We start from the raw sequence: 25891 nt of genomic DNA on the forward strand, positions 1-25891 counted from the left end.
CGCCAGGGGGAGCCCAAGTACAAATTAAAGAGAATCCGAATAAATAACGCGAAGAAGATGGCCTGCGCTCTGATTGGTCGACAGTGACAACGTCACTTCTCCAGTTGACCGGGAAACCGGAAGCCATGAAGGAGCCCGGCAGCTCTTAAATTAAAGTCTCCAGCTTTCCTTCAGTCAGCTGCGTGGACAAATACCGACTCTTCAAACTGCTGTGTGGACAAATACCGACTCCCGAAAACTGCCGTGCGGACAAAAAGCGACTCCCGGAACCGAGAGAGACAGGATAATCGTGTTTAATAGGCTTGAAGCATCATGACCCAACAAGCGGCCGCCTTGCAGACCTACAACAATGAACTTGTCAAGTGTAAGTAAACCAGCTTTAAACTATGTTTTCTTCTGTTCTGTCGCTTTAATGGTAACATTTCATCGTTGTTTAGATTGGTTTTGTGTTTGAAATTAGCACTAAGATCGATCCAGGTCAGGTTTTCACTCATTCAGTGAGCTCCTGCACCTCACAATCTGATTAACCTGCACAGATTATGTTGTCGATCAGCTGGAAGAGACTTTTAACCCTCTGCAGACCACTGCACTGCAATCTAATGTTAACCGTGTGTTATCTGGCACCGGCAAGCAGTCTAAACATAGATGGATAATTATTCCTTTATTTGTACCATAATGAGGGAATTTACAAAGTTCCAGCAGCATCTGTAACTTTCGTTGACTCTTAAGCAGGTTTGATGAGTAACCCTGAGTTAAAAAAGTTGAGATCATGTTTCAAATAACATGACAGGGTGACATGATCTATTGGAGGATGCTTTCCACCTAATATACTCAGCTTAAATGTTTAGTGGCTTATTTTGGGACTAATAATATTTTACAAAGGCTACATGCAGGAACATTTCAAACAGGCAGATGCCTGAGTATTTTTACTTCACCCCAAGTGTATTAAAGTTGGAGGTATCAATCAAGTGATGGTAAACTGTGCTCAGCACACTAGACTACAAATTTCCACAAACAGATTTTTTTTTTCTACAAAAAAGCTTGTCATTATTTGTGAAACAGTAACTTCTGATGACTTCTTGTTCAGATCACTGATCTGTTTCACTGCCCTGCATGTGTGAAATTCCATCCATCCATCCATCCATCTTCAGCCGCTTATCCGGGGCCGGGTCGCGGGGGCAGCAGTCTCAGCAGGGATGCCCAGACTTCCCTGTCCCCAGACACTTCCTCCAGCTCTTCCGGGAGGATCCCAAGGCGTTCCCAGGCCAGCCGAGAGACATAGTCTCTCCAGCGTGTCCTGGGTCTTCCCCGGGGTCTCCTCCCGGTGGGACATGCCCGGAAAACCTCCCCAGGGAGGCGTCCAGGAGGCATCCTGAACAGATGCCCGAGCCACCTCAGCTGGCCCCTCTCGATGTGGAGGAGAAGCGGCTCTACTCTGAGCTCCTCCCTGGTGACTGAGCTCCTCACCCTATCTCTAAGGGAGCGCCCAGCCACCCTACGGAGGAAGCTCATTTCGGCCGCTTGTATCCGGGATCTTGTCCTTTCGGTCATGACCCAAAGTTCATGACCATAGGTGAGGGTGGGAACGTAGATTGACCGGTAAATCGAGAGCTTCGCCTTTCGGCTCAGCTCCCTCTTCACCACAACGGACCGATACAACGACTGCATCACTGCAGACGCTGCACCGATCCGCCTGTCAATCTCACGCTCCATCCGTCCCCCACTCGTGAACAAGACCCCAAGATACTTAAACTCCTCCACCTGGGCTAGGGTCTCTCCACCTACCTGGAGAGGGCAAGCCACCTTGTTCCGGTCGAGGACCATGGCCTCGGATTTGGAGGTGCTGATCCTCATTCCTGTCGCTTCACACTCGGCTGCGAACCGCCCCAGTGCATGCTGTAGGTCCTGGTTCGATGAAGCCAACAGGACAACATCATCTGCAAAAAGCAGAGATGAAATCCTGTGGTCCCCGAACCGGACCCCCTCCGGCCCCTGGCTGCACCTAGAAATTCTGTCCATAAAAATGATGAACAAAACCGGTGACAAAGGGCAGCCCTGCCGGAGTCCAACATGCACCGGGAACAGGTCCGACTTACTGCCGGCAATGCGGACCAGACTCCTACTCCGGTCATACAAAGACCGGACGGCCCTTAACAAGGGGCCCCGGACTCCGTATTCCCGGAGCACCCCCCACAAGACACCACGAGGGACGCGGTCGAATGCCTTCTCCAAATCCACAAAACACATGTGGACTGGTTGGGCAAACTCCCACGAACCCTCGAGCACCCTATGGAGGGTATAGAGCTGGTCCACTGTTCCACGACCAGGACGAAAACCGCATTGTTCCTCCTGGATCCGAGGTTCGACTATCGGTCGGATCCTCCTCTCCAGTACCCTGGAATAGACTTTCCCGGGGAGGCTGAGGAGTGTGATCCCCCTATAGTTGGAGCACACCCTCCGGTCCCCCTTTTTAAACAGGGGGACCACCACCCCGGTCTGCCAATCCAGAGGCACCGTCCCCCGACCGTGTGAAATTCCGCATGAACCAAATACAGGACTAATATCACATTTTTAAAGTTTTTGAAAATGATGCTGCAGTTTCGAGACTGAAGGGAAGCTGGACTGGAGCTGCTGCTCACTTGCTGCCAGAGCAGGTGAGGAGCCTGGCCGGCCGGCACCTCCTCTTCTTTGTGGGCTGTTGAGCCGTCCTGCAGGGGAGCTCATCTCTCCTGGCAGTCATGTCCTTCTCCTTCTCGAACCAGCTCTGCTGTTTGTCCTTCATGGTTTGCAGAAGCGGTGGACATTGAACACTTCAACAAGTGTTTGAATCTGTGGATTTGCGCTTTACGCCCCACGGCGGTCATAATAATCCCCGTGACCAAACGTTTCTTTAATGTGCTGATAACTCGCACTGTGGTGTAAACGAGTGAAATCTCCCCGCTCAGGCATCGAGGACCTGTGCTCCAAGAGGGATGAGCTGAACCGGCAGATCAAGCAGGAGGAGGAGGAGAAGGAGCGCCTGGAGCACGACATCCATGTCCTGTCGGAGAAGCTGAGGAGGGTGAGCGAGAGCCTGTCGCAGAGGCAGGCGGCCCGAGCCACCTTCGACCGGACCATCGCCGAGACCGAGGCGGCCTACACCAAGGTGGGGGTCCACTGAGCCGGGGCTTTACAGTCAGCTCTTCAAACGTATGAGCTGGAATATGTAGTTTTAAACTGTATTTATGTCTGTTTTATTATGAATTCCTGTTAAATAATCCCTAAAAATGTTGCAAAGTTTCCTGCGAGGATGATTTTCCTCCTCCTGTAAATGTCTGTGGTTCGTCCCACTCGAACACAAACAGGCCCTCCTGAGCCGCTCTGATTAGAAACAACACGACTCCCTTCTCATCCCGCAGATCCTGGAGAGCTCGCAGTCGCTGCTCAGCGTCCTGAAGCAGGAGGCGGGAAACCTCAGCAAAGCCACGGAGCCTCGCAGGAAGGAGCACTGACCCACCCCCTCCCCCTCCCGTGACCCCTGACCTCCCCAGGAAGGAGCAGGTCGCACAGCCACAGACCTCAAATTGTAATATATTTCAATAAATAGATTCCTGTCAACACAGCAGCCACTTTCCTTCAAATTTTTCTATTTATTGAGCTTTTATTTTTACAAGTATGACATCACTTTCTTTTTTTTTTTACTTGCTCGGATCAACGATAACTTTACAGTAAGCACATCTGCGATGTAGATTTACAGACGAGGGGAGAAACAAAAAAAAAAAAAAAAAGATGGAGCTTCTACCACAGATTTGCTACAGTGTGAGCGGACGGAGGACGTCTTCTCCGCGTCACACCTCTGACGTCCGCGCGTCGAGAGGCCGGCGGGTCAAGTCATGTGACCGGTGGCCACGCCCCCACAGCGGGAAGGAGTCAGGGGTTGGCGTGCGTTAGCTCCTCGGCTACCAACTGGAAACGGTCTGATCCACCCACAGGTTTCAGTCTGTCTTCCACAGGGCAACTCTGACTGCTTGTAATTTGACACCAGCCTCTCTGGCTGCGTTACGTAGCTATTGAAAGTCTTGAGAAAAGACTCGGTTTCCAACCAAAGACGTGCAATTGGAAAAAGCATCTGGTCAAATTTGTACGCTTCTCGTGCTGGTAATTTGACACCAGCCTCACATGATTGTGGCTGGAGTAGATGTCCATATAAGGAAATCTTTTACCAAACTTGCATGTATAGGTCTTGTATGTATATACATCTTCAGTTTTTGGCATTTCACAGCCAAACTCGTCCTCTGCTGAGCGTCGTTGCTAACTGATCTGTACAGCACCTCTAAGAAAATACATTCAAACTGTAGAAAACAGGTTGAAGTTGTGGAAATCAGCCGTCAAGCTCAGGTTACCTGTAGCAGAGGTGCTAAATCGTGCCAACACTGTTGCTAAAAGGAGTTTTCAGTTTGCTGTCAGTGGTCACAGTGACAAGGCCGACACTTGTAAGAGTTTTGATGCAAGGCTGTGGCATAGAAGTTTAAAAAAAAAAAAACCCAAAAAAATCTAAAACGTGGACATGGCAATCATCGGCAGTGCATTCATCATGGAGTGAAGAGTTTGTTTTCAAAATGCAGTCTGTACCTCCAGTTTAAGTTAAAAAGAAAAAAAAAAAAAATCACCCTGACAGACCTTTTAAAATCAAGCTCTTCATCTAGGCGTCTTGTTCTTTAAGTGCACGTTTCCTCTGTCGCCTCGTTTTTTTCTTCTTCTTCTAACTCATGAGGTGCAAAACAAAGCTTCTAAGCATGACAGTGCAAAAAAGACATTTAACATCAAAGACGATACAAAAGATTTATCAAACGGTCTCCGTACAGTAAAAAGACTGAAGAAAGTTCATCTGATTGGATGAGAACAGAAGAGGACGGAGGGACGGGGGGGTGCAGGAGACGGACCCTCTGAAAACACGGGTGTAAACTGTACAGCAATACTGGCCGAAGGGGCGTCGATCCCGGACGGAAGGAGCGTGTGTGTGAGGCCGTTACAGCAACACTTCAATCAGTTGGCATGATGACTTAAAAAAAAAAAAAAAGATATAAAAAAAAAAAATCAGAATGGGAAAAAAAAAGACAATTTCTGACACACAAAAATCTGGCATTCGTTCTCACAGATGATCATAATCGTCGTCGCCACGGTAAAAATCACTACCCAGATCCGCTGAGACCTCTCAGTTGTTCGATGCTAAATGCTGCTTTCTGTCAACGCAAGGTAAATCAATGTAAACGGTTTGAAGATTATAATGCCAACATGTTTCTTACCCCGTAAGGTCGAGGTCTGACTGAGTGCAGAATGCATAACTCCATTTGTCTGGCCTGTTTCTGATGCCAGGGCTGGTGTTTTACGCTGTGCTAGCTGGCAGAGCGGCCTTTGGCCCGGCGAACTCCGTGGTCATGACGTACCGAACGGCAGAGCTTCATGTGGCTTTTCTAACCGTTAGCTTATGTAAAACCGTTTCTTGGTTTCGGTTAGCGCTGCATGACGAGGCTCCGCCGACCAGCCGGGCCCCGGGGCCTGAATCTGCAGCATCCGCTGAACAAGAGAGGCTTCTGAGACGGATCGGGCAGCGACGGTCGTCTTCAATGGACCGGAATGTCAAAGTATGCGAGGTCCGACTGGGAAAAAAAAAAAAACCAAAAAACAATACAGAAACAAACCGTTCTGCTTCCTCCCACATCAAGCAGAACGTTTATACGACAAAGCAAAGAAGTGTCGTTTTTCTTTCTTTTTTTTTTTTTTTTGTACATGAGCAGGTTTTCAAACATGCAAAACTTTAAGCAGGAATAAATACACGAGAAGTTTCTCCACAGAGGATATACAGACATTCTAGAGCGGGACGCTTCCTTTCCTCACCAGCAGTATGGACGTTACAGACGTTATTGGCCAAGGTCACTTCTTTCAAGCTTTTTAAACAGAGTTGCTACTGACTGACAGGACCCTCCCCTCCCCTCCCCCCTCTGGGGGTGCATATGTTCCCTCCTCGCCGGTCGTCCAGCAGCTTGGATACAGCATAGTTTGCCAGAGAACGTAGAAAAAAAAAAAAAAAAGGCATACGGAAGCTTGATAGAGAGGACCGACGGAGCTGATATCAAAACATGCCACATAAAAAACAAGAACGACGACGGACGACAAAAACAAGAGGAGAAACATTTGTGGCACCCTTTCATTGTGTGTTTTGAATCTGCGGTGAGGAGTTTTCCCCAGCTCCTCTGGAGGAAGTCCTCGAGTGTCCGTGCTAACACTGACCGGCGGCCGAACCGCCACGTTCCCTTTTCCTCGCGTTCGCCGCTCTTTCACGTACAAAAAGAGAGTTAAAAAAAAAAGGAAAGAATCTGCCGGGGCGAGGACGTGGTGAAGACGTGTCGGCTGTCCAGACAGCGGAGTGGCGGCGAGACAGACCAGCTGCTTCTTCTTCAGGGAGGAACAGAGAGAGAGAGAGAGAGAGAAGGGAAGGCTGCAGTGGTACCGTGGCAGGAAATCGGCCCCGAAAAACGAAGAGAGCCGGGAGGCCGGGCCCGTCGGGGCGGTGTGCTTCTCTGGAGGAGGCGGCTGATTGGACCGTCAGAAGTAAAGGGCGGGCTCGCTGCTGTAGTCGGAGAGCGAGGAGCTGTCTGCCGGCGTGAGCTGGGGAGGAAGCCGAGCAAACGTCAAGGAGGCGTGCAAATACGATTCAAACACACACACACACACACACACACTCTTCAAAATCACAGTGCTCTTTTTCTTGCTTCCCCTTAACTACTTTTTCGGATTAGCCGCATTGAATTTTAGAGAGTAATCACACTTTCCTTTCATATTTCAAACGAATTCTGAGTTTTACGATACAGAGAACCTGTTTGTCGCACAAATTCAGTAGATTAGGAACATTTACCGGTGTTTGATCAGTCTGTGTGTCGATGCTCGCCCAGTGTGTTTCTCTCACCATCACCTCCTCGGTCAGCTGCGCCTGCTGTGCCGTGGTTTCTTCCTGGAGGGCGCTCTCGTCCCGTTTCAGCTCCTGCCAGGTGCTGAAGTCCACCGAGTGCTTGGGAATGTAGTTGGACAGATCTGCGGACGCAGCAGAGACGGGTCAGCGTCGAGCCTGCACTCCGCCGTAGTTCCAGGTCTGGCCACTAGAGGTCTCTGTCGCCCTGCTCCTCTGCTCCCTCCCTGCTCACGCCTTCTCCACACCAATGAGGCCGCTGAGCTGAAACCGTCAGGCAGTCAGAGCCGCAATCGCCATCGTTTCTCAGCTCGGTCCTCCAGTCGTTCACATCTCGCCGGGCTCAAACCGCAGACGGTCGCAGAAGAGGAAGCGGAGCCGAGCTCTCGAACGTCTGCACACCTCGGTGACTCAGCCCGAGACGGACTTCAAAAGGCCGCGCTTCTCTTTATGGAGCCAGCAGACACAATACACAACAAAAACCAGCCAGCACTCCCCCTCCATCAGTCAACAAATACACGCACGGTACAGCCACAGGACACACACACACACACACACACACACACACACACACATACACACGACTTCATGTTTCTGCAGCCTTTGTTCTCCGACTTTTGACATTAATGCTAAAGGTTATCGGGAGATCACGAATAAACAGTCAAGTCAACCTGAAGCAGGGGTCTGCAACCTGCGGCTCTTTGGCTCTGTGAAGGTCTTACAATACGGAATCAAAATAAATATTTATTTTTAGTATTATTTCATTAGTATTTCTCACTGAAGTGAGGGCGAGGCCTAACCCGAACTGATATTACTCAAAGAAATGAAGCAATACAGGAAAAAACTGTCAAACTAAAATGGTGAAAGTGGTTCGTGCAGCTTTGTTTTCCTCCCTCAGAAACAGAAAAATAGTCAATACAGCTAAAACCATTCGTCTAGTTGAATATCAAGATGCTCCCTGGGAATCTCCGTGAACGCGTCTAGAGGAACCAGCGCACCTTGACGGTGGTGTGTTGCCGGCGGAGTGTGTTGCGTCTCACCGTTGCCCGTGTGCGTGGGCGAGACGGTGAAGCTGGGCCTGGGGATGTGGATGCGTCCCACCATGCTGGGCTGCTCGTCCGCCGGCTTCCCGTCCCGCTTGTCGTCCTCGTCCTCCTCCCCGCTGTCCCACACGCTGCTCTCGGACGGGTACTCGTACGTACTCTGCAGGCTGGACTCGTTGAAGGAGATCTTCAGCTGGAGGGTGACAGAAAAAAAAATTTGATTACTGCACTAAAACCACAAACCAAATGCTCCAGGAAAAATCCGCACATCAAGCTCCAACCAAACGGAGCCCGGTCCTTCAAGCGGACAGCGTTTTATGAGCAGTTATTACATCCTCGTCGGCGCGCCGATTAAATCGAACGCCATCACGAGCCGGAGTCATCTGCTGATGCAGCGCTAACGGCGGTCCATTCCCGACGTCGAGCGGCCGCTTCATGACTTATTCAGCAGGGCTTTTAATTGGCGATTCTCGCAGAGAGCCAGACGCCGTCTGCACTGGAACTGAGGCGGAGCGGAGGCCTCTTTGCTCGCCACTGATCGACGGGGCTTTTCGGTCTGCGAACAGGGGGGTGGGACAGATCCAATACGACCGGCAGGCTGAGGTGGGTTACTCCCATACATTCAAAGGTTTATGGATCACGTCAGATCCATCAATATAGGCAAATCCAAAGGTCGCTGCGGCCTTCAGGGGTCACCGAAAAGGTTCATGTTCATGCTATTTCATTTAATTTCTAAGTGTTTGTAAATCCGGATAGAAAATCTGCCCTCAGGCGCCACATTGGTTCGGGCTACAGCCCTATAGTGAGAGAGTTACGACAGAACTGGACCAAAAAATGGCAGAACCAAACGGCCATTGGCGCAACTCTCTCACTATGTTTTCCAAGATAAGAAAACAACTTTCCCTGAGGCGATTCCTTCCTGGACAAATGAGAAGATGGACAGAAAATCAACATGATTTCACCAAGCGTCTGTCAGTTTATAGAGAAACCATCCAGCCGCTCGATGTGGCTCCTCTCTGACTTTCCACTGCACAGAAATTCAGTTTCGCTTCCTATAAAACAAACTCTGCCTTTGAGCTCTCATATGCACATCAGGCTGTAAGTTAACAGAAAGACCACAAACAGTTTATAATAAGTCACTGTTCATGTGTTCTGGCCACATGCAGGCGGTCCACAGGAGGTTTTATGTTTTTTCTTTCGAGTTGCCAGGGAGATCAACCGATAAATCAACGTCGGCTCGTATAAACCCGGTCGGTTTGTCCACGTCTGTCCCCCGAGGCAGTCAGCTGACTGCTCTTAACGTGTTGTACCTGGCTCCATCCACGCCGTGGCCGGGGATCTAAATCTGCTCTAATCTGCATCACAAGGCCGCCACCCGGCCACGGCGCCTCCGCTTCAACCAGGCCGCTGCGCTCCGAGCTCCCGCTTCACCTGCGTTCCTCCACGTTCCCACATCCTCCAGGAATCCACAAGCGCTGCAGGGTTAACGACGATCCGATGAGTGAATGCAGAAAACATTCATCCACTAGATTCACTGCCAGCTCTGCCATCCCATACTGTAAACTTGGAGTTCATCTACTGGGCTCTGAAGTGATGACTAAACATTGTCAAGTGTTTATAGATTCCAGACAGGTCAACAGCCTTTCGGCTGAGCCTGAAACACCACACTTTAGTTGAGTTTTTATAGAATACGATGTAGTCGTGTCTGGCACTAAAAGTTGTACGGTCATGTCAAATATCAAAAGATACAGATTCTGGACGAAGATTTATTCCAGAAAAATGCTCTTCAAACCTCCAAAAATGACAGCACTCCGATTCAGTTCGTTCTGTATTCTTACTGGAATTTTTAACCATTGAACCAAAAGATCCATACAGAAGGCCGATTGAATCGAAAGAAAACGCAGATCACAGTCGAAACTTTGTTCCTCCAGTGGAGTTTCCCCGGACTTCCTCACGACATCCTCAGATCAGCCCTCCGCTCACATTCCGGATATAAAAAACCATGCATCTTCACTAAACGTTGTCCTGCATGGGATATTTTTTACTTGGACTAATTTTATTTACAAACATATTACACTTCTGCAGAGTGAGACAAGGCAGCAGGGCCGTTCAAACAAAGCCCACCCACCAAAGTCTTGTGGGAAACTGCACTGACTTCCACAGTAATGCTGACCTGAATGCATCCCCAGGATTATTCTGGAGGTATTTAACATCGGAAAGCTTACAATTGCTTCTGTTTTAGAGCCAGTGAAATGAAAACAGTGCGAGATCACTGCTCCCATTAACAGATGCTGCAGAGAGATCGGATATTTACCTGGGCATGTATTTTTCAGCTGCTGTTTCCTCCTATTGAGCAGAAGAAACCATTTTTGCACATCTGTACAGGCAGCACAATTCACACAGGGCAGTGCCGTGTGTATATACACAGACACAATGTTAGCATCTCTCTCCCAGACGTCGCCTATTTTTAGCCCCTCAAACTGCTTTCTTTAGTTCCTGTGTAGAATCTTACACTGCAAGCAAAAAAAAAAAAAAAACCCAAGCCTGTGTTTCCCTGCTAAACAGACATCCTGTCTTAGAGGAAGTCTCTGGATGCCAAAAGCCAGTCCCATCAATAAATCAAGCTGGCCGCTGGGCTCGCTTCCTCTTTCACCGTCTTTCACTTTTCCTCGTCTCACATGAGACTCCCTGTTAGGTGAGACTGCGACGCTCCCCGTCATTCAGAGAAACGCAGAGAAAACACCGAAAACACCCACTTCATCGTGATCGCGGCTGAAGCCGTCTCTGATAAAACGCCGGCATCGCGGAGGCAGAAGCGATCGGTCTTGTGTCCCCGGGCTGTGGGACGAGCCAACTGGGGCCCGCTTCAGGCCCGCCGGCCTTCTTGTTCACCGCGGGACGCTGCAGCGACGCCAGGACACCAACAACTGACTTATTAGGCCGGCTTTGTCCAGGACGAATCAAAGACTCTCTGTTTATAGCAATACGAGCGCATGCATGTGTTGCAGCCTCATCTTGTAATTATTGTACAGGGACACCTTATTAACACGATTGTGGAAACCCTCCAGAAATGAGATGTCTAAGTTTAGGTTAAAGGTTAGGAAGAACTCTGCTGGCATAAAGAAAGACACAAAGGAGCATCTTCTGGAAAGTGGATCCACGGTTGGCGTTTTCAGGTCAGACGAATTGAGTTATGGGACAGATTATCTTGAGGCAAGGTCGGCGTGAACGCAACACTCGCCCTCTGTCTCCACTGTTAACTTCTCAATTCTCTACAGAGATTCTGTTTTTTTTCCCCCAAAAAAACGCCTCACCATGCAGAGCAGGCGTGGAAACATGATGCTCCACCTGCTGAGGCAGCATTTAGACCAGCGGCTCAGTTCAGAAGCCACAAACAGTCCAATCTGATCTGGAGAGGGCCGGACCGGTAAAACATGGCCTAAATAACCCTGAAACTTCAAAGTTTTCTTAGTTTTGGCGTAGAGTATGAAAGATACGAATGTCTTTCTCTTTTTCGTTCATATGGTAGGTTTGCCTTAAGGAAAAAAAACCCCAAAAAAACTGCTGAGGAGCCAATATTTTTCAGGAACAGACGAAGAGTGAAGACGGACAAAGGAAGACATGAAGGAGGCGGAGGAGGAGAGCTGGTGGATGAGATTATGTCTTTATGAATGGGTCTTGGCCAATGGGCGAGATGGGCAGCGTGCCAGGAATGTCTTTCCGGGCCACCCGGCATGGCGTGTCCTGGTTTTGTTGACGAGCGGCTCCAGCTGAGCGGGCGAGCGGCGGCGCCGCTCTGTGTTTGAGTCTCCTCACGCCGACCTCCGCGTCTGCCAAGGCGGCGACACTCGACCGTGCACCTGAGGCCGAGCGAGGCGTCCCGCCGCTCCGGCCCGAGTAAACACGTAAATCAAGTCCGCGGCACGTTCAAGTCCACTTAAAGGGATGCTGCTTAGCGGCAGACCGACCAGGTGCCCGATTAGAGCTAATCCCCCGGCAGGTGGATAATATTAGAACCGGCTGAGGAGTTCAGCCGCAGCGGCATTAGCACCTGAGGAGAGGGATGACAAAAGCCTGCGCGTACGCAAACAAAGCATGCTGTGTACCCGGCCGCTGAGCCGCCAGATTAGGACAGTGTAACAGAGAAGGGCATGTTGTGCATCATTATACGTCAGGCACAAAGGTACAATTACACCACAATGCAATCACCGCTCCCTCAATTCACTTCTTAGTGCGTCCTTGATTAAAAATCCTCACCGCTCCATTGAACAACCTTGATCGACTGCAGGAATTAAATGGAAGTTTAACACGGTATGATTCTGGGAAAGCCGTGAAGGATTTCTTTCTAAGGTTTTTAAAAGAAGCTGAGGCGGTAATGTGAAAATAATGTGACTCCTGAGCCCACCTGGTATGAGTCATTTCATTTACAATAAGTAGAAATTATGAGTAATTTTCAGATTTCCAACAGTAATGATAAAAAGAAGTTCCGGCACGCAGGGATTCTGACCCAGACGGTCCAGTAAAACGCTGTTTTCATATGGAAGCGCTTCAAGTGCTACAACTGTGGGTGATTAAGCATGACAACACTGTTAAAGCGAGCTGTGGAAACGCCGTGACGCATGTGGGTGTCTGCCTGGCGCTCGCAGCTCGGGCAGAGGACGATGCCCGGCATGAAACCTCTCCTCCGCTGCCGTGAGTCACTCTAATAGTACGTCCGCTGTGGCCCGGCGTTGGCGAGCGTGCCCGTTGTAATCGCCGCGGGATTATCTGACTGATAAGAAAACGGGACGGGAGAATCTCCTGGTATCAGTGAGCCGTCACACCTCCAGCTCAGAGAGGAGGAGCCGGAGAAAGAGGCCCCGACTGGGAGCAGAACTGAGCTCGTTTTAAATGGAGGGCCGCACGGGAAGGGTGGAGATCGAAACCTATCAGCAATCCCCACCTTGCACACACACACACACACACACGCACACACGCACACACGCACACACGCACACACGTGCATGTGCCGTCATTGTGGGAGCGTTCGGGACCTTTTGACGGCTCACTCCTGGACTCTGAGGTGAATGGCAGGGTGGATGGGTGTGTCTGGGACAAAGGATGGTGCAGGACGCCACACACTGGATGCTGATTGGAGGAAATGTATCTGGTTCAGTGTTTCCCAGCCTTTTTGTCCCCGGAGATCTCACTCAGATTGTCCATGAGAACGGCTCCAAGCCGCCTCTCTCTGGCCCGTCATTTGCCAAACTCGCTTCTGTCATCCAATATTTTGAAGCACAACCCAACCAGTGAGGGGGGGATTCCCAGATTTTCTAAATTCCAAAATGTGTCTCATTAATTCATGCAAAAACACAACTTTTTGAAAACGCTCCGACTCTGTCTCCATGGAAACGGAGGAAAGCGTAAGATTTCTGAAACGCTGTTATCACAGTCACAGCAAGCACTTGTTCCGCTCTTGTTTATGTGTGAAAAAGCTGATTAACAAAAGTTATGCAATTAATTTATTTGTAAGAATTAATCTCAAAGCAGGAAGATATCGCCCGGGAAATGACAGGCCTGCTTCATGAAACCCACCGGCGGCGTTGCCTAAAGCATGAAGACGCCGTGTCGTTTGGTCCTCCGCCCACCGAAACACGGATTCGGCTCCGGCTGATTACAGAACAAATGTCTTCCGACGTCACGTCGGAGCGCCGTCACCAATTACAGAGGACGGGAGAAAACACGGGCGGCGGGAGCGCGCGCGGAAATCCTAATGACAGGATAGAATGGCCACGGCTGGCGTTGCCCCGGCGACAGGCGCCATGGATATGTGACGGGTGCGTGGAGGAGGAGGAGGAGGAGGCGTGAAGTTGTAGAGACACACAGCAGAACAAGGAAACAGATTTAGCATGAAAACAGTCATGTGAGAGGTGCATTTGAATGACATTTACATGTGGCAGTGAGAGCGCCGCACGCCACGCCGCCGCCTGTGTTTTGGGACGGTAATCGAGGACACGGAGCCGAAAGCCGTCATTTAGCCACATGGGGAGATTTCGCCTTCCAGCGATCGAGATAACGGGAACCAAGCGGCACCATCCAGAGGCAGATAGCACAAGCCGGTGGCCTTTACTTCGCCCTGTCTCTCACTCTCGCTCGCCCACTCCGCTTTCTGTTTATAAACTTTGACAAAGCCTCCGTCCGCCTCGTCTGCTGGTTTCCGGCAGCTAAAGATACACACAAACGCACCCTGAATTAAACATGACGACGATCGTGGCGGCTTCGCCGGAATTCTAATTACACACACTTCGCAGGGCTGCACATGTGCCTCGGGGTGGTGTGGGAAACCCTGCAAGGTGTGCGAGTGTGTGTGTGTCTATGCAGCACTGAAGCACAGCTGTGTGTGTGTGTGTGCGCGCGCGCACGCGTGTGTGTGTGTGTGGGTAAGCCTCAGAAGAAACAAGCGTTTGTCATATCAATAATAAAAGCAGAACAAGCAGAGCAACAGCCATTTAGAAGTTTCTTTTGGAATTATGTCGAAAAAAGTTTAAGTTCTGCAAATGACGAGTGAAGAAAAAGACTGAGAGATTCAGTTGAGGAGGACAGACACTATTGCGCGCAGTCAGTAAGCTCCTTCGATGTTCCAAACGCAGATACCCAACAGGTCAAAGCGTCCAGTTCATCACAACGTCGCAGTCTACGGTGCAGACCTGTCCTGTAGAGCTGGATGTCTGAGTTCTATCTGCTGCAAAGAGTAAAAACTCTGGATTTAACCTCGAAATACCTCACAGAAAGAAGCAGGCCTGCAATAGCAAATCGGTTTACATTCCCAAAATATCACGACGACGGGATGAAAACAGGCAGCCAGGTAAATCCAAAAACAGGAGTCAGAAAGCAGCAGATCCACTTCCATGAAAGCCATTCCTGCATTACTTCAGACGATAAACCCCGTTTACACAGCATTTCATGTAAAAACGCATCATTTTCCCATTAACTGCAACGGTTAATGTCACACTTTATTTCAATGTTCAAAGGAATCTGCAACTCAAATGTTTTGATTCAGACGATTTGACAGACCATGTGAAAAAGTCTTTTAGTCTACTAACTATGTCAGGACCCATATTTCCCCAAAAAATGCACACATTACATCTGAGTCTATTGTTTTTTTTTTTTACCTTTGAACTTTCTTTTCAAAAGCTTCGACTGTGTGTAAAAGAATCAAAAACAATAGCATGAAAAAAATGGAGCTCTGTTAAAACCCATTCCCATGTCTTCTCAAAATACAGTACATTACAGGCGGTAGTATAGTTTTATTTCTCAATACAATACAAAAAGCCCTGTCATAAACAAGTTATTTAGGTATATTACTGTTAAACTAATATGGAAAAATAAATCGATTTTTGAAAACAACAAAAAAAATCAATTTGATTTTTATTTTTTTGTGGTTTTCAATGATTACTTTTGTCTATTTACCTCAGCATTTAAAAAAAAAAAAAAAACCTTTTAAGTTCAGTGGTCTGTTTTACAGCTTTGCTGTCGAACTCCAGGTCTTTTTTTTTTTAAATCTTTTAGAAACCTGATGTTTTTTGGTGTAAATCTCCGTGTTTTTGACGCCTGCAGCTTAAAAATTTCGGCGTCTAAATCCGGAAACTTCAAGCCTTTTGAATCCCATAGCCGTTTGTTTAAAGATCGCAGCTTTAACATTTATGTTTTTCTCTGTCGTTTGTTCACGTCGGCTTCTCAGATACAGACGCAGTTAGTCGTTAGTGGTTAAATACAACAGTCTAGCTTTGTCTGAATTTGTCAAAACAAAGTGTTGAGAGTTAACTGTCTACAGGAGCCACATGCTTTCCCTCCTGCATCTGCATCCTCCATGCAGGAGCGAAGCCGTCGGCACACCGGGTGTCTGGCTTTTATTTCAAAAGACACGTGGCTTGAAGAAAGAAGGAGGGAAAAAAAGAAAAAGTCAGGGGGCGGGTCGCAGTGGCGAGTTGTCAGGAAGTCTGAGGGAGGAGATGGGGGGGGGTAATGTAAATAATTAAACACAATGGACTTTCACACCTGTAGAGCAGGCGCACAATGTAAATGTAGGAGTGTGCCCTTTCATCGGCCTTCCTGTGTTACGCCGAGCCTCAGCCCTGGAGGTTCAGCGGGGTTTTTAACCCCGCCGGCCTGACATTTAACTACAAGTAGGAGAGCCTGGATTTCAGGCACCGTTTTGGAAGCACTAACTTGTCCAATAATGAAATAAACTGTAATTTTAAAGTCTGATTCTAACAATTAAAAGCACAAGCGCGTGGTCAGGCAGCAGGGCCGTCACTCGTCCATCTATCTGTCGCTCCGTGCCACCGCTACTAACTTTCTCCATGTAGGTCTTGAGTGTGGAGGTGATCTCCGCCAGCGTCATAAAAAGTACAACGTTAGAGCCGGCTGGGCGCGTTCTGAGTCACATTTGTGCGACCCGACCCACTTCCTGTGGCGTTGGGGAAAAGCCCGGCGTTTATTGTCACGTTCAAACAAAATTGAAACTATAAGTTATATTTATATTTCACAGAACTGAAGAAAGCTGTTCCACAGCATGCAGGAATCACTCCGCTGAATTTAAACTACATGTTTTACTACTTACTTTGTAGAATCAGAGTTCTGAAGCTGCTGACTACACCTTTGTCTAAGCTGTCAAATATAATGATTTGTAGCCAATGCACTGCGGTACGTGTTGTAAATAACATTCATTTCTACAGGCTGATCTGCTCTGCTTTCTGATACTGGAGCTGTTGGGGTTTAAGTTCAGGAAGAAAGAATGAGTTTCCGATCAGAGGAATCTCGAGTTCTATCAATAAAAGATAAGGAATGCGGAATGCGTTTATGATTGAGGATCGGCCCACTGTTTCCATTGACACACCCGCTGAATCACAAACACAAGGGCACGAAACGACCAGCTCTGTTCTACTGAAGTCAACCAGAGGGCTTCATACTGAAGCAACTGGGAAATTAAAAACACATCGTTTGCTCCAGATGGATCGTTGTAAAGTAGCTTCATGCTCGGTGTTAACCACCAACTAAGCACTCTTCCAGATATTGATGCACAGACTCTACTAAACCCTTTCAGGAAGCGATCAAAGGATTGTGGAGTGCTGGAATCAAACATTGTTGGGTAAAAAGGGCTCTAAAAGTGTCGGTCTAAGCGAAAACACAAATGTTTTGTTTTATTTTGGGCGTCTGTTTACATGAGAACCGCACTCAGAGACACTGACAATGCAACTTTTTGAAAAATGGCTCCATGCGTTTTCAAACATTTTATGATACCATTCAAAATGACAGAAATATGCTAACTGCTGCTACATAGAGGAGTGGAATACTGCCTTTTTTCCACAGGACGGTGCATTTCAACAAAATGTCATTACATTATTTGCAATATTTGACTGGTTTTGTTGCCATCAGGAGTTCATGCAATCCAAAAAGAAGGAAAAGAGAATTAAAAAAAAGGAAAAGACCAGACCATGTCCATGTTATTGCAAGATCTTAGAAAGTTCTGAAAAGTCACACAAAAGTTCTTGGGGATATCACGATCTCAAGTGTTATAAAACTGAAGCTTGGTCCAATAAAATGTATGGATGTGGTTAGATGAATAGTGTTACACCACAAATAGCTTTTTAAGAAAATACTAGATTTGTAACTAGCTCTGCAGCTGCCGTGGTCCACAGACCAGATCCGCCAGAATCCACTTGAAACTTTACGGCAAACCAAAGCAGGCAAAATCTGTCCGTCCAATCGTGAGCTCGTTTCCATCCGAGAGGAAACCAACCTAAACTGTAATCCAGCTTTCGTTACAATAAGAGGCATTTATATGAATTCCTTTCAATAACAAGCACTCCAACCTCCTCTTTAAACACGACCGTTAGCATATTTATGTGTGATTATGAGCGTTCTGTCGAGCTATTTAAATCCCGGCAATGTGTTTCCCCTGCGAGTGCACAGAAACCGTGACCTGTGGGGGGAAAGAAAGAAAGGCGGGGTGCAACAGAAAATCTCTTCCTCTGCCTCGCTCTCTCTGGATGCTGTGCTGACAAACACATGGGCCCGTCTTCCTTTTCCCATAATGACCAGTCAGGGAGCAGCGGCTTTAAAAACAGACCACTCCTTCCCCCGGCGTCCTGAATGCTTTCCAGCCGCATCTCTGCTTTACAGGGAGCTGCTGCGTTTACCACAGGGATAGAAAAAAATGGGAGAGAGAGAGAGAGAAAAATCTGCCAATTTTGCCTGCGTTAGCTAAGCCAGGAGTTCCCAATCCAATCAAAGTGCTGATGGAAACTGAGTCAATTCTGGCCTGTGTCTCACACACACACAGACACACACACACACAAAAAAAGAAGAGTCAATTTTATGCTAATGTGGAAGTGATGTGGTACAAGAAGCTGCACTTGACCTACATAGCTCCTCCACCGTTCCTTCCCCAATAGAGAGGAGATCACAGGAAGCTGGGAGCGAGGGGACGGGCCCTATTAACCACCACCGCACAGGAATAAAGCGGTGCACTGTGGGTAGGGAGGGGAGGGAGAGAGAAAGGAGAGCTGGATGTGGTCCACCAGCATCTTTAGAGGTCCTGAAAGGACCTCGCAATAATGGGGGTGTGCAGCGAAAGAACGACGACGGAAAGAAAGCAAGAGGAAGACTTCATCATCTCCACTGGTGACGTGCATATGGAACATTCTTTTCCAGCCTAGCTTCTCATAAAAAAAAAAAAAAAAAAAAAATCCCCCGACTAGGACGCCGAGGCCGTTCAAAAGGCTGCTCTCATACAGAAGCAGCGAAGAACAAAAAAAAAATTCCACCCAAATTACACAGGCCAGACCGAGCCTCTGTGCTTTTGTAATTGCCTGCACAGCCCTGCCCAAGAGAGAAAAGAAGAAGAAAAAAGGAAAAGAAATCAGGGCCTTGATGATGACCGGGAGGAGCTGGCCAGACAACAAAAGGAAGAAAGTGTTTGGTTTGTTTGAGCCACTGGGGCACAAATGCCAGGATGGGCCGTCGGAAGTGATCTACGCAACAGGAACAAGGCTGCACGACCAAACCTGCACGCTCCGTACGGTCATCATTATCAGGGGAAAAGCCGCAGAAGTTCACTTAAATGCCACTTCGCTGCATTCTCACTGAACTAAAGGGAAAAGAAGGCGAAATCCAGCTACGGAGACGCTAACAGATTTCAACATGAAGCAAAGTCAGAGCGGAAATACTGCTGAGACTGCTATAATCGATGGCAGCTATTCAGATCACCTCTATGGCATCGAGAACCGGTTATTTGACTCCAGGCTCTACAATGGTCAGTAAATCTCCTCAGGGTCATGTGATCTCAGAAGACATGACATTACTGTGATTAACTAGAATAACCCTTTCTCAAACAACCACAACAGAGTTTATTCAAAGGAGCTATGAGCAGCAACATCAAGCACCTGTAATTTCACACCAGGCTCAATATCCTATTGGCATCTGATAAACTGAGTTTTGAGATTAAAACCAACATCAAACATCGTGATAAACTGTAATACTGCTTTTCTTGTGACTGTCAATCATGCTGAATCTGCCAATCAATGACTACATGCTACTGATGCGGCAGGTTTTGGTGGCTGTAATTTGACACCAGCCCCATCATCTTGACATTACAATACTGGCTCACTGTTCTGTGATTAAAAGGGACGTCACACACCATTTTTACCAAAGCGAATCCTCATCTATTACCTGAAAGCCGACTTCCTTATGATTAGTAAGTACCTGTAATTTGACACCGGATTCATTATCTTATGTGCATCCGGTTGTTTCAGGGTCTTGCAACTAAAAACCCCATCAGAGACTGGGATTACCTGCAGTACTTTCTTGTTCCCATTTAATAGCACAGGAAATTTCAACGACACAAAGGGAAGCAAGCAGGAGCATCAGGTGCCAGTAATTTGACACCATGGTCATCATTCCCAGCTTCCCAAACACTGTGATTACAACACAGCTCCAACTAACTGTGGTTAAGGAAACTGGTCGTAGACAACAGTCTCAAGTCCAGGTTATTTACTGAAAAGTGTGAAAGTGGTGCTATGGAGGTACTTCACACAGTAAACTCACTGTTGAGTAAATTTTTAAGAGTTTTTAGGAGAAACAGAAATGTGACATTGTCACTACTACTGATAACCAACCCATGTGGGTAAATGTTTAATATTTCCTCGTGGCCTTCCTGTTAAGGAAACGGCCGAACGAGACGAGACCGTAAAAATCATGTGATGAGATTGTGAGTGCGGCTCTTGGCCTGCGGGTCGAGGTGCCTGGATTTGCTCGGGAGAGCAGAGGATTACAGCGTGCCGGGTCAAGGAAGCGGGAGTCTGAGAAGCTACGCCGCGGGCCTGGATTGAACCGCCGCCAGCCTCAACACAATCTGAATTGGAGGCGATGTGGCGCTTTGGAGAGCAGACAGTTTTTTTTGGTTGTGATGTAACCGAACACATTGTGCATTTTGTGTGTGTGTGTGTGTGTGCGTGTGTGTGTGTGGTCAGATGAGAGGAACCATGAGGGATGAGATAGCTGGACTCCTGCCACATGTAACTGCTACATCTAAACCCAACGACATGTCAATAACACTAATGTGTCACATTAGAGGGCTGGAGCCCACCCCCAGCCCCTCCCCCCTCCCCCCTCCCCCCCTCAGTGCAGCACAAACGCCGACGCGCTGAAAAATAAAGCCCGGCATGCCGGGCTCCAACGCAGCCCGCAGCACCTCGCAAAAATTAATTAGCAACATTCGGCTGATATTTAATTAATCCCTAATACACATGAAACAGGAGCGGCGTGCAGCAAAGACCCTCACCAGGCAAGCAGCGGATCGGTGATTAAGATAGCAGCCGTGCCCAAAACACACCCCTCCGCTATCATTTAATTATGATTTAGGGCCAGGGAGGGGAAAACGGAGCGCAGAATGAATCAGGAGAACCTGTAATGCGGCTCATGTAAGAGCAGACGAGGGTATTGTGCTCTCGACTGATGTCTGAGTGAGGTCAGACTGCAATTATGGACTGAATAAAGGAATTACCAGGCAGGAAACACAACTGCTTTGCTTTGATTTTGATGATGGCCATGATTTCTTTTACAATCTGAAATACATTGCAAATGTATCTTTATATTAACAACGTACATATCAGAAAGGACTGACTCAATAAGGCTCATCAGAGGGAGCCCTACTGCACTGGACTGTGCTAATGGAGTGTCTTTCTTCAAATTTTATACTTTGAAGAAATTAGAGGCACAAAAATCTGAGAAACGTGATAAAACGCAACAAATGTCACAACTGAATTCACAATCCCAAACACTGAAGAGTGCCCTTATTCAGAATATGTATCCTATCTTAAAGAGGACACCTTCCCCAGTCTTCACTGTGTTAGCATGCTGAGCTAAAAATCTGAACGTAACGTTTGTCCCAAGAGGACAGAGTCAGACTAGTGATTAATCGGCACGAGAGCGTCTATTAACATCACTTTATCACAATTCCTGATCAGGACTTGCAGTTCAGTCCCAGAACTTGCCTCATGCAGAGCGGAATTGGTAGCTTATCGAAACCAGGTCATGTACTCTGATTTATTGAGCGATACCAGCTTGAGTTCGGCTTATGGTTTCCTCCAGGAGTGTCAAGCATAAACAAAGCAAAACTGGCCCACGAAAAGCTCCACCAAACCCAGCAAATTATAAACATTTCAAAGAAAACATTGATTCTTTAAAAAAAATAAAATCAATGTGGTCCATTTGGAAAATATAGTTTTCCCTCTCTACTAGAAGAGAGGCGGGTCAGAACTGGCCTGAATCCACAAGCCAAATTCCTGAGGAACCCAATACAGCCTTGATGGGATCTTTCCGCCAATAAGCTCGGAGGGCCACCTCCACCTAACCCAATAATGAGCTCAGCGACGAATAACTCGCTTTTGTGGGCAAGCACTTCACAGCTAGGAAAGAGGAGGGGGGGGAAAAGCGCCGCGTGCAGCTCCAAGTCGGTGTGTAAACACATGCTTCTAATCCACTTAGGCACCAGAGGCATGCGGCAGGTCGAGAGATGCGACGGAAAGGGATTTAGAGCAACACGAACACACCACACACGGGCAGCGAGTACAACCGGGTGAGTACAGCCAGGTTGGAGAACAGTGAAGTGTGGCAGGTGCGTGGAGCTGCTCGGAGAAACAAAAACAGGAGACGCTCCCGTGTTGACGCCTCACTGCCCCACTTAAGATCAGAGCAAACTCGGATCAGCCCGCCAGAAACATTTGGCACGTGCTGGGCAGGAGGGTTGTGTAAAAAAAAGCAACATTACTGCTTTTAATGGCTGATGGAGGATGTGCCCTGGGAAAAAGATGGAGGTTTCAGCTAAGTTTGACACTGAAGATTTAATTTGAAAATCAATGGATATCTGAGAATATGGGATGATGCGGCGCCCTTTGCTTTGGTTGAAATATCTCCGATGGATGTTTTTAACTTGAAAAATATGTGAGGGAACAGCACAATTATGAAAACTGAGTGCATGTCAATATATGAGCATACATAAAGGCTCAGTTGTACGTCTTCGTTAGGGTGCAACATGTATTCAAAACAATGATGCTCCATAGCGTGGAGACAATTTTTAAAAAATCAAGTGAGGCAAGTATGTAATTTACAGAGTTCTTGGAGGCAGAAATGGTCAAATTTGCCAGAATTTTGCTATTAATCATTATTAAACTTTGAAAATCTGGGCATGGTGACCTGTCAACCTTTCATCTGTCACCAAAAATCTGATTTTTTTTAAGTTTAAATATCTAAAATCTATATGACAAACGTGTTTTAGTCCGACTCGATACATCAAGACATCCACATCAGCAAAAGTGAGGCCACAAGTAAATAATGCATGCTTTCACAAATACTCAGTCATATAAAACATTCCAAAGAGCTGAAGGCAAACATTTTGCATAAATTCCTTCTGCTAAAATCTGAGCACAAGTTGTAAAATCAGGTCAGTGATTGTTTTTGCTCTCACCTTCTTCCCCGTGGAGCCTGTCTTGGTGAGGCAGGACTTCTCCAGAGAAAGGTACCCTCCGATGACCTCGATCTCCTCCACGGCAGGGTAGCGCTTCTTCAGCAGGGTGCCCAGCTGAGCGTAGGGCGCCTGAGGAGGCGTGGACCCCGGCGGAGCCTCGCCCGAAGGCTCCTGTGGGGGCTCGGGGGAGGCCGGCAGCCCGTCGGACTCCGCCCTGCGTTTAGGCACCACTGTGAAGGTGTTGGCCTTCTTCCTCTGCACCATGGGACTGGGAGCGGGGACCCTCTGTGTGGCCTCCACCTCGATGTCGTCGATGTTTGTCACCGGCAGCTGTTCGGCGGGAGGTTGCCCCGGAGCTGAGGAGGGGGCGGACGGGGCAGAGGGAGGCGCAGCAGAGTCTGAGGGAGTCGGGGTGAAGACGGGTGAGGATGGGACAGCAGGAGACGCCGGGGGTGAAGTCAGGACAGGTAGAGAGGGGGGAGCTGCTGTGGGGGATACAGGGGTAGAGGGCAGACGAGGAGTGAGATTTGTGGCAACGGTTGGAGACGACTCCCGCTTGGACTCCCTCGACACTCTCTCCACCTCCTGCACCGTCTCTTTCCTTTTGGATGACGCTGGAGTGACAGTGGCGGTGTGGGAAATTGGCACGCCGGACTTGGCCCCCTCTGCCACCCTGTGAGAGGGGGAGGACTTCACCGGACCAGGTGGTACAGGACTGCTTGCTACAGATGACGCGGCGGCGAGACGCCGCTTGGGGATCACCGTGAAAGAGTTCCGGGACTGCAGGCGCAGGTTGGCCAGAGCCCGAGCCTGGGCGTCCCCGTCTGGAATCTGATTCAGATCCGGCTTTGGGGAAGGACGGATCTCAAACTGGGGAGAGGAGTGCGCCACCTTGGACGAGATGGGACTGGAGGGGGGCTCGGCACGGGCACGCCGGGTCTCCGGGGAGCATGGCACCTTGGGTTTAGGGGGCACCTCAGAACCCTCCCAGTCTCTCTCCCTGGTGAGCTTGCTTGGCCCCCTGTCTGACTCGTCCCTGGGGGCGACCGCCACGCCTTGGGACCCGCTGTCCTCAAACCGCTGACGGAAGGAAGACACGGACTGTGGGGTGGCGGGGGAGCGCTGGGGGCTGCCCGGCTCCGGGACAGTGGGGTGTGGCTTTGGTTTGGAAGACCGGGGACTCTGGAAGACGGGTGACGATGGCTGGCTGCTGCCCGGGCCGCTGACCGAGGGGCTCGGCCTGGGCTTTGGCACCAGATCTGGCTGTGGCTTGGGCCAGAGTCTCGGCCTGCTGCTGGCACTACAGTCCAGGTCCAGCAGGTTCTCCGTGCTGTGGGACTTCTTCTGCAGCTTCCCGTAGTTGCTGTCAAACTTCTGCAGGATCCGGCTGACCCTGCCTTGACCCTCTCCCGTTTCATAGGGGTCTTGGGGGTCGGGGCGGCCCAGGGTGCTCAGGTTCTCCTCGCTCTTGCTTAACGTGGTGTCATAAATGACCACTTCCTTGGCTCTTATCTCGGTAACAGCACTCCCTCTCCGGTCCAGGAGGTCGTTCAGCGAGCTGTAGCTGCTCACGCCGTTCTGCTGCCATTTCGAGCCCGTCCTCGCCCCTCCGTCTTCCTGGAAGAAATCCGGGTCCGACTCGATGATGATAATGTTATCCGCTCGGATAGTCCGTATGCCGGGCACGCTGCCGTACAGCTCCAGGATGTGCTGCACCGGGCGGGCGGCGTTGTCCCGGTCCTGCCGCCTCCTCCACTCCTTCTCCAGCTTGATGAAGGGGTTCTCCTCCAGCGGCCCCAGGCTCTCCTGCAGCACCAGGCTCTCGTGTCTCGGCGTCGTCCTCTGGCCGTCCGTCTCCGACCGCGTCTCTTTGTTGTTGCTGAAGTGTTGACTGGCCGTGGTGATGGTGTAGTTCCGCCCGGACCCGCCGCTCGCTCCGCTGTCTCTCTTGGGTCCGCCGCCGCCGCCGCCGCCGCTGCCGTTCACATTCCCCGCTGCCTCCCCGTTCAGCCGCGGCTGCGGGTTCGCAGCGCCGGAGCTGGTCTCCGGTGCCCCGGCTCCTCCAGACACACCGCCCTTCGCCCTCCTCCTCTCCAGGATTTCTCGCTTCCAGGCCGGCATCCTCGGACTCTCTTGTCCGGGCTCTTGGCGGAGGACGCGAACCTCTCCTCCGCCCGACATCGCGGAGGGTCACTGGGAAGCAATACGGAGGGGGAAGAGGAAGGCTCGGAGGCGGTGTCTGCCGCGGTCCGGTCCGGTCCGGTGCGGCTGTGGAAGGCTCGTGTCCGGCTCCGTGTGTACCTGCAGCGCCGCTCTCCGCTCACTCACCCCCGGCTCTCTCTCCCTGCTCTCCTCTGCCTGCACACCGCCTGCCTCCGTTTCTCCCCACCGCCCCTGAACGCGGCTCCGCCCCTCCGCTGCAGACACAGCGGCTATGGCCAGCCCACTTGCCCTCTGATTGGCTCCTGCTGCAGACGGACACGCCCCCTTTGTTTATGGTGCCCTACGCACATTGACGCAAACCACTCCCGTTTCTATTGTTGACCGGGCGAGACGCGCCTATCAATCAAATATGTTGCGTTCAAATGCAACTCGAATTTACGGCTTCTACTCTTAGCAGGTGTACCATGTATTTGATTAATGTGAAGACATCAGTAATCAATATTTACGTTTTTCAGTGCTACATAATTACATCCAATGGATGATAAAGGTTTGCCTTGCTTCAGGCATGATGGTGTATGAGGCGTGCTGGTGATTACTTGCTGGTGATGCCACCTGTCGATAATCCGGATACAGTAAACACATGAGGAGATGCACATGAATCAGCACTTAGAGGCCTATTCTCGGCTACTACAAGAGATTACTGCACCTCTTCAAATATTTATCATGAGCCAT

The 25891-nt window shown here is 49.3% G+C and overlaps 2 protein-coding genes across 2 annotated transcripts; one reads left to right on the plus strand and one right to left on the minus strand.

Annotated features, from left to right (window-relative positions):
* Positions 1–64: 64 nt before the first annotated feature.
* Positions 65–3871, plus strand: ssna1 (Sjogren syndrome nuclear autoantigen 1). The gene is made up of 3 exons (XM_030084758.1): positions 65–364; positions 2946–3145; positions 3399–3871. The coding sequence occupies exons 1-3, from the start codon at positions 313–315 to the stop codon at positions 3489–3491; spliced, it is 345 nt and encodes a 114-aa protein (XP_029940618.1). The 5' UTR covers positions 65–312; the 3' UTR covers positions 3492–3871.
* A 2489-nt stretch (positions 3872–6360) lies between these two features.
* Positions 6361–25322, minus strand: tprn (taperin). The gene is made up of 4 exons (XM_030084700.1): positions 22997–25322; positions 7987–8182; positions 6947–7071; positions 6361–6648 (listed from the first exon to the last, which is right to left on the minus strand). The coding sequence occupies exons 1-4, from the start codon at positions 25175–25177 to the stop codon at positions 6586–6588; spliced, it is 2565 nt and encodes an 854-aa protein (XP_029940560.1). The 5' UTR covers positions 25178–25322; the 3' UTR covers positions 6361–6585.
* Positions 25323–25891: the final 569 nt, after the last annotated feature.

Source organism: Salarias fasciatus (genome assembly GCF_902148845.1).
Source record: "Salarias fasciatus chromosome 7 unlocalized genomic scaffold, fSalaFa1.1 super_scaffold_4, whole genome shotgun sequence".
Lineage (NCBI taxonomy): Eukaryota > Metazoa > Chordata > Actinopteri > Blenniiformes > Blenniidae > Salarias > Salarias fasciatus.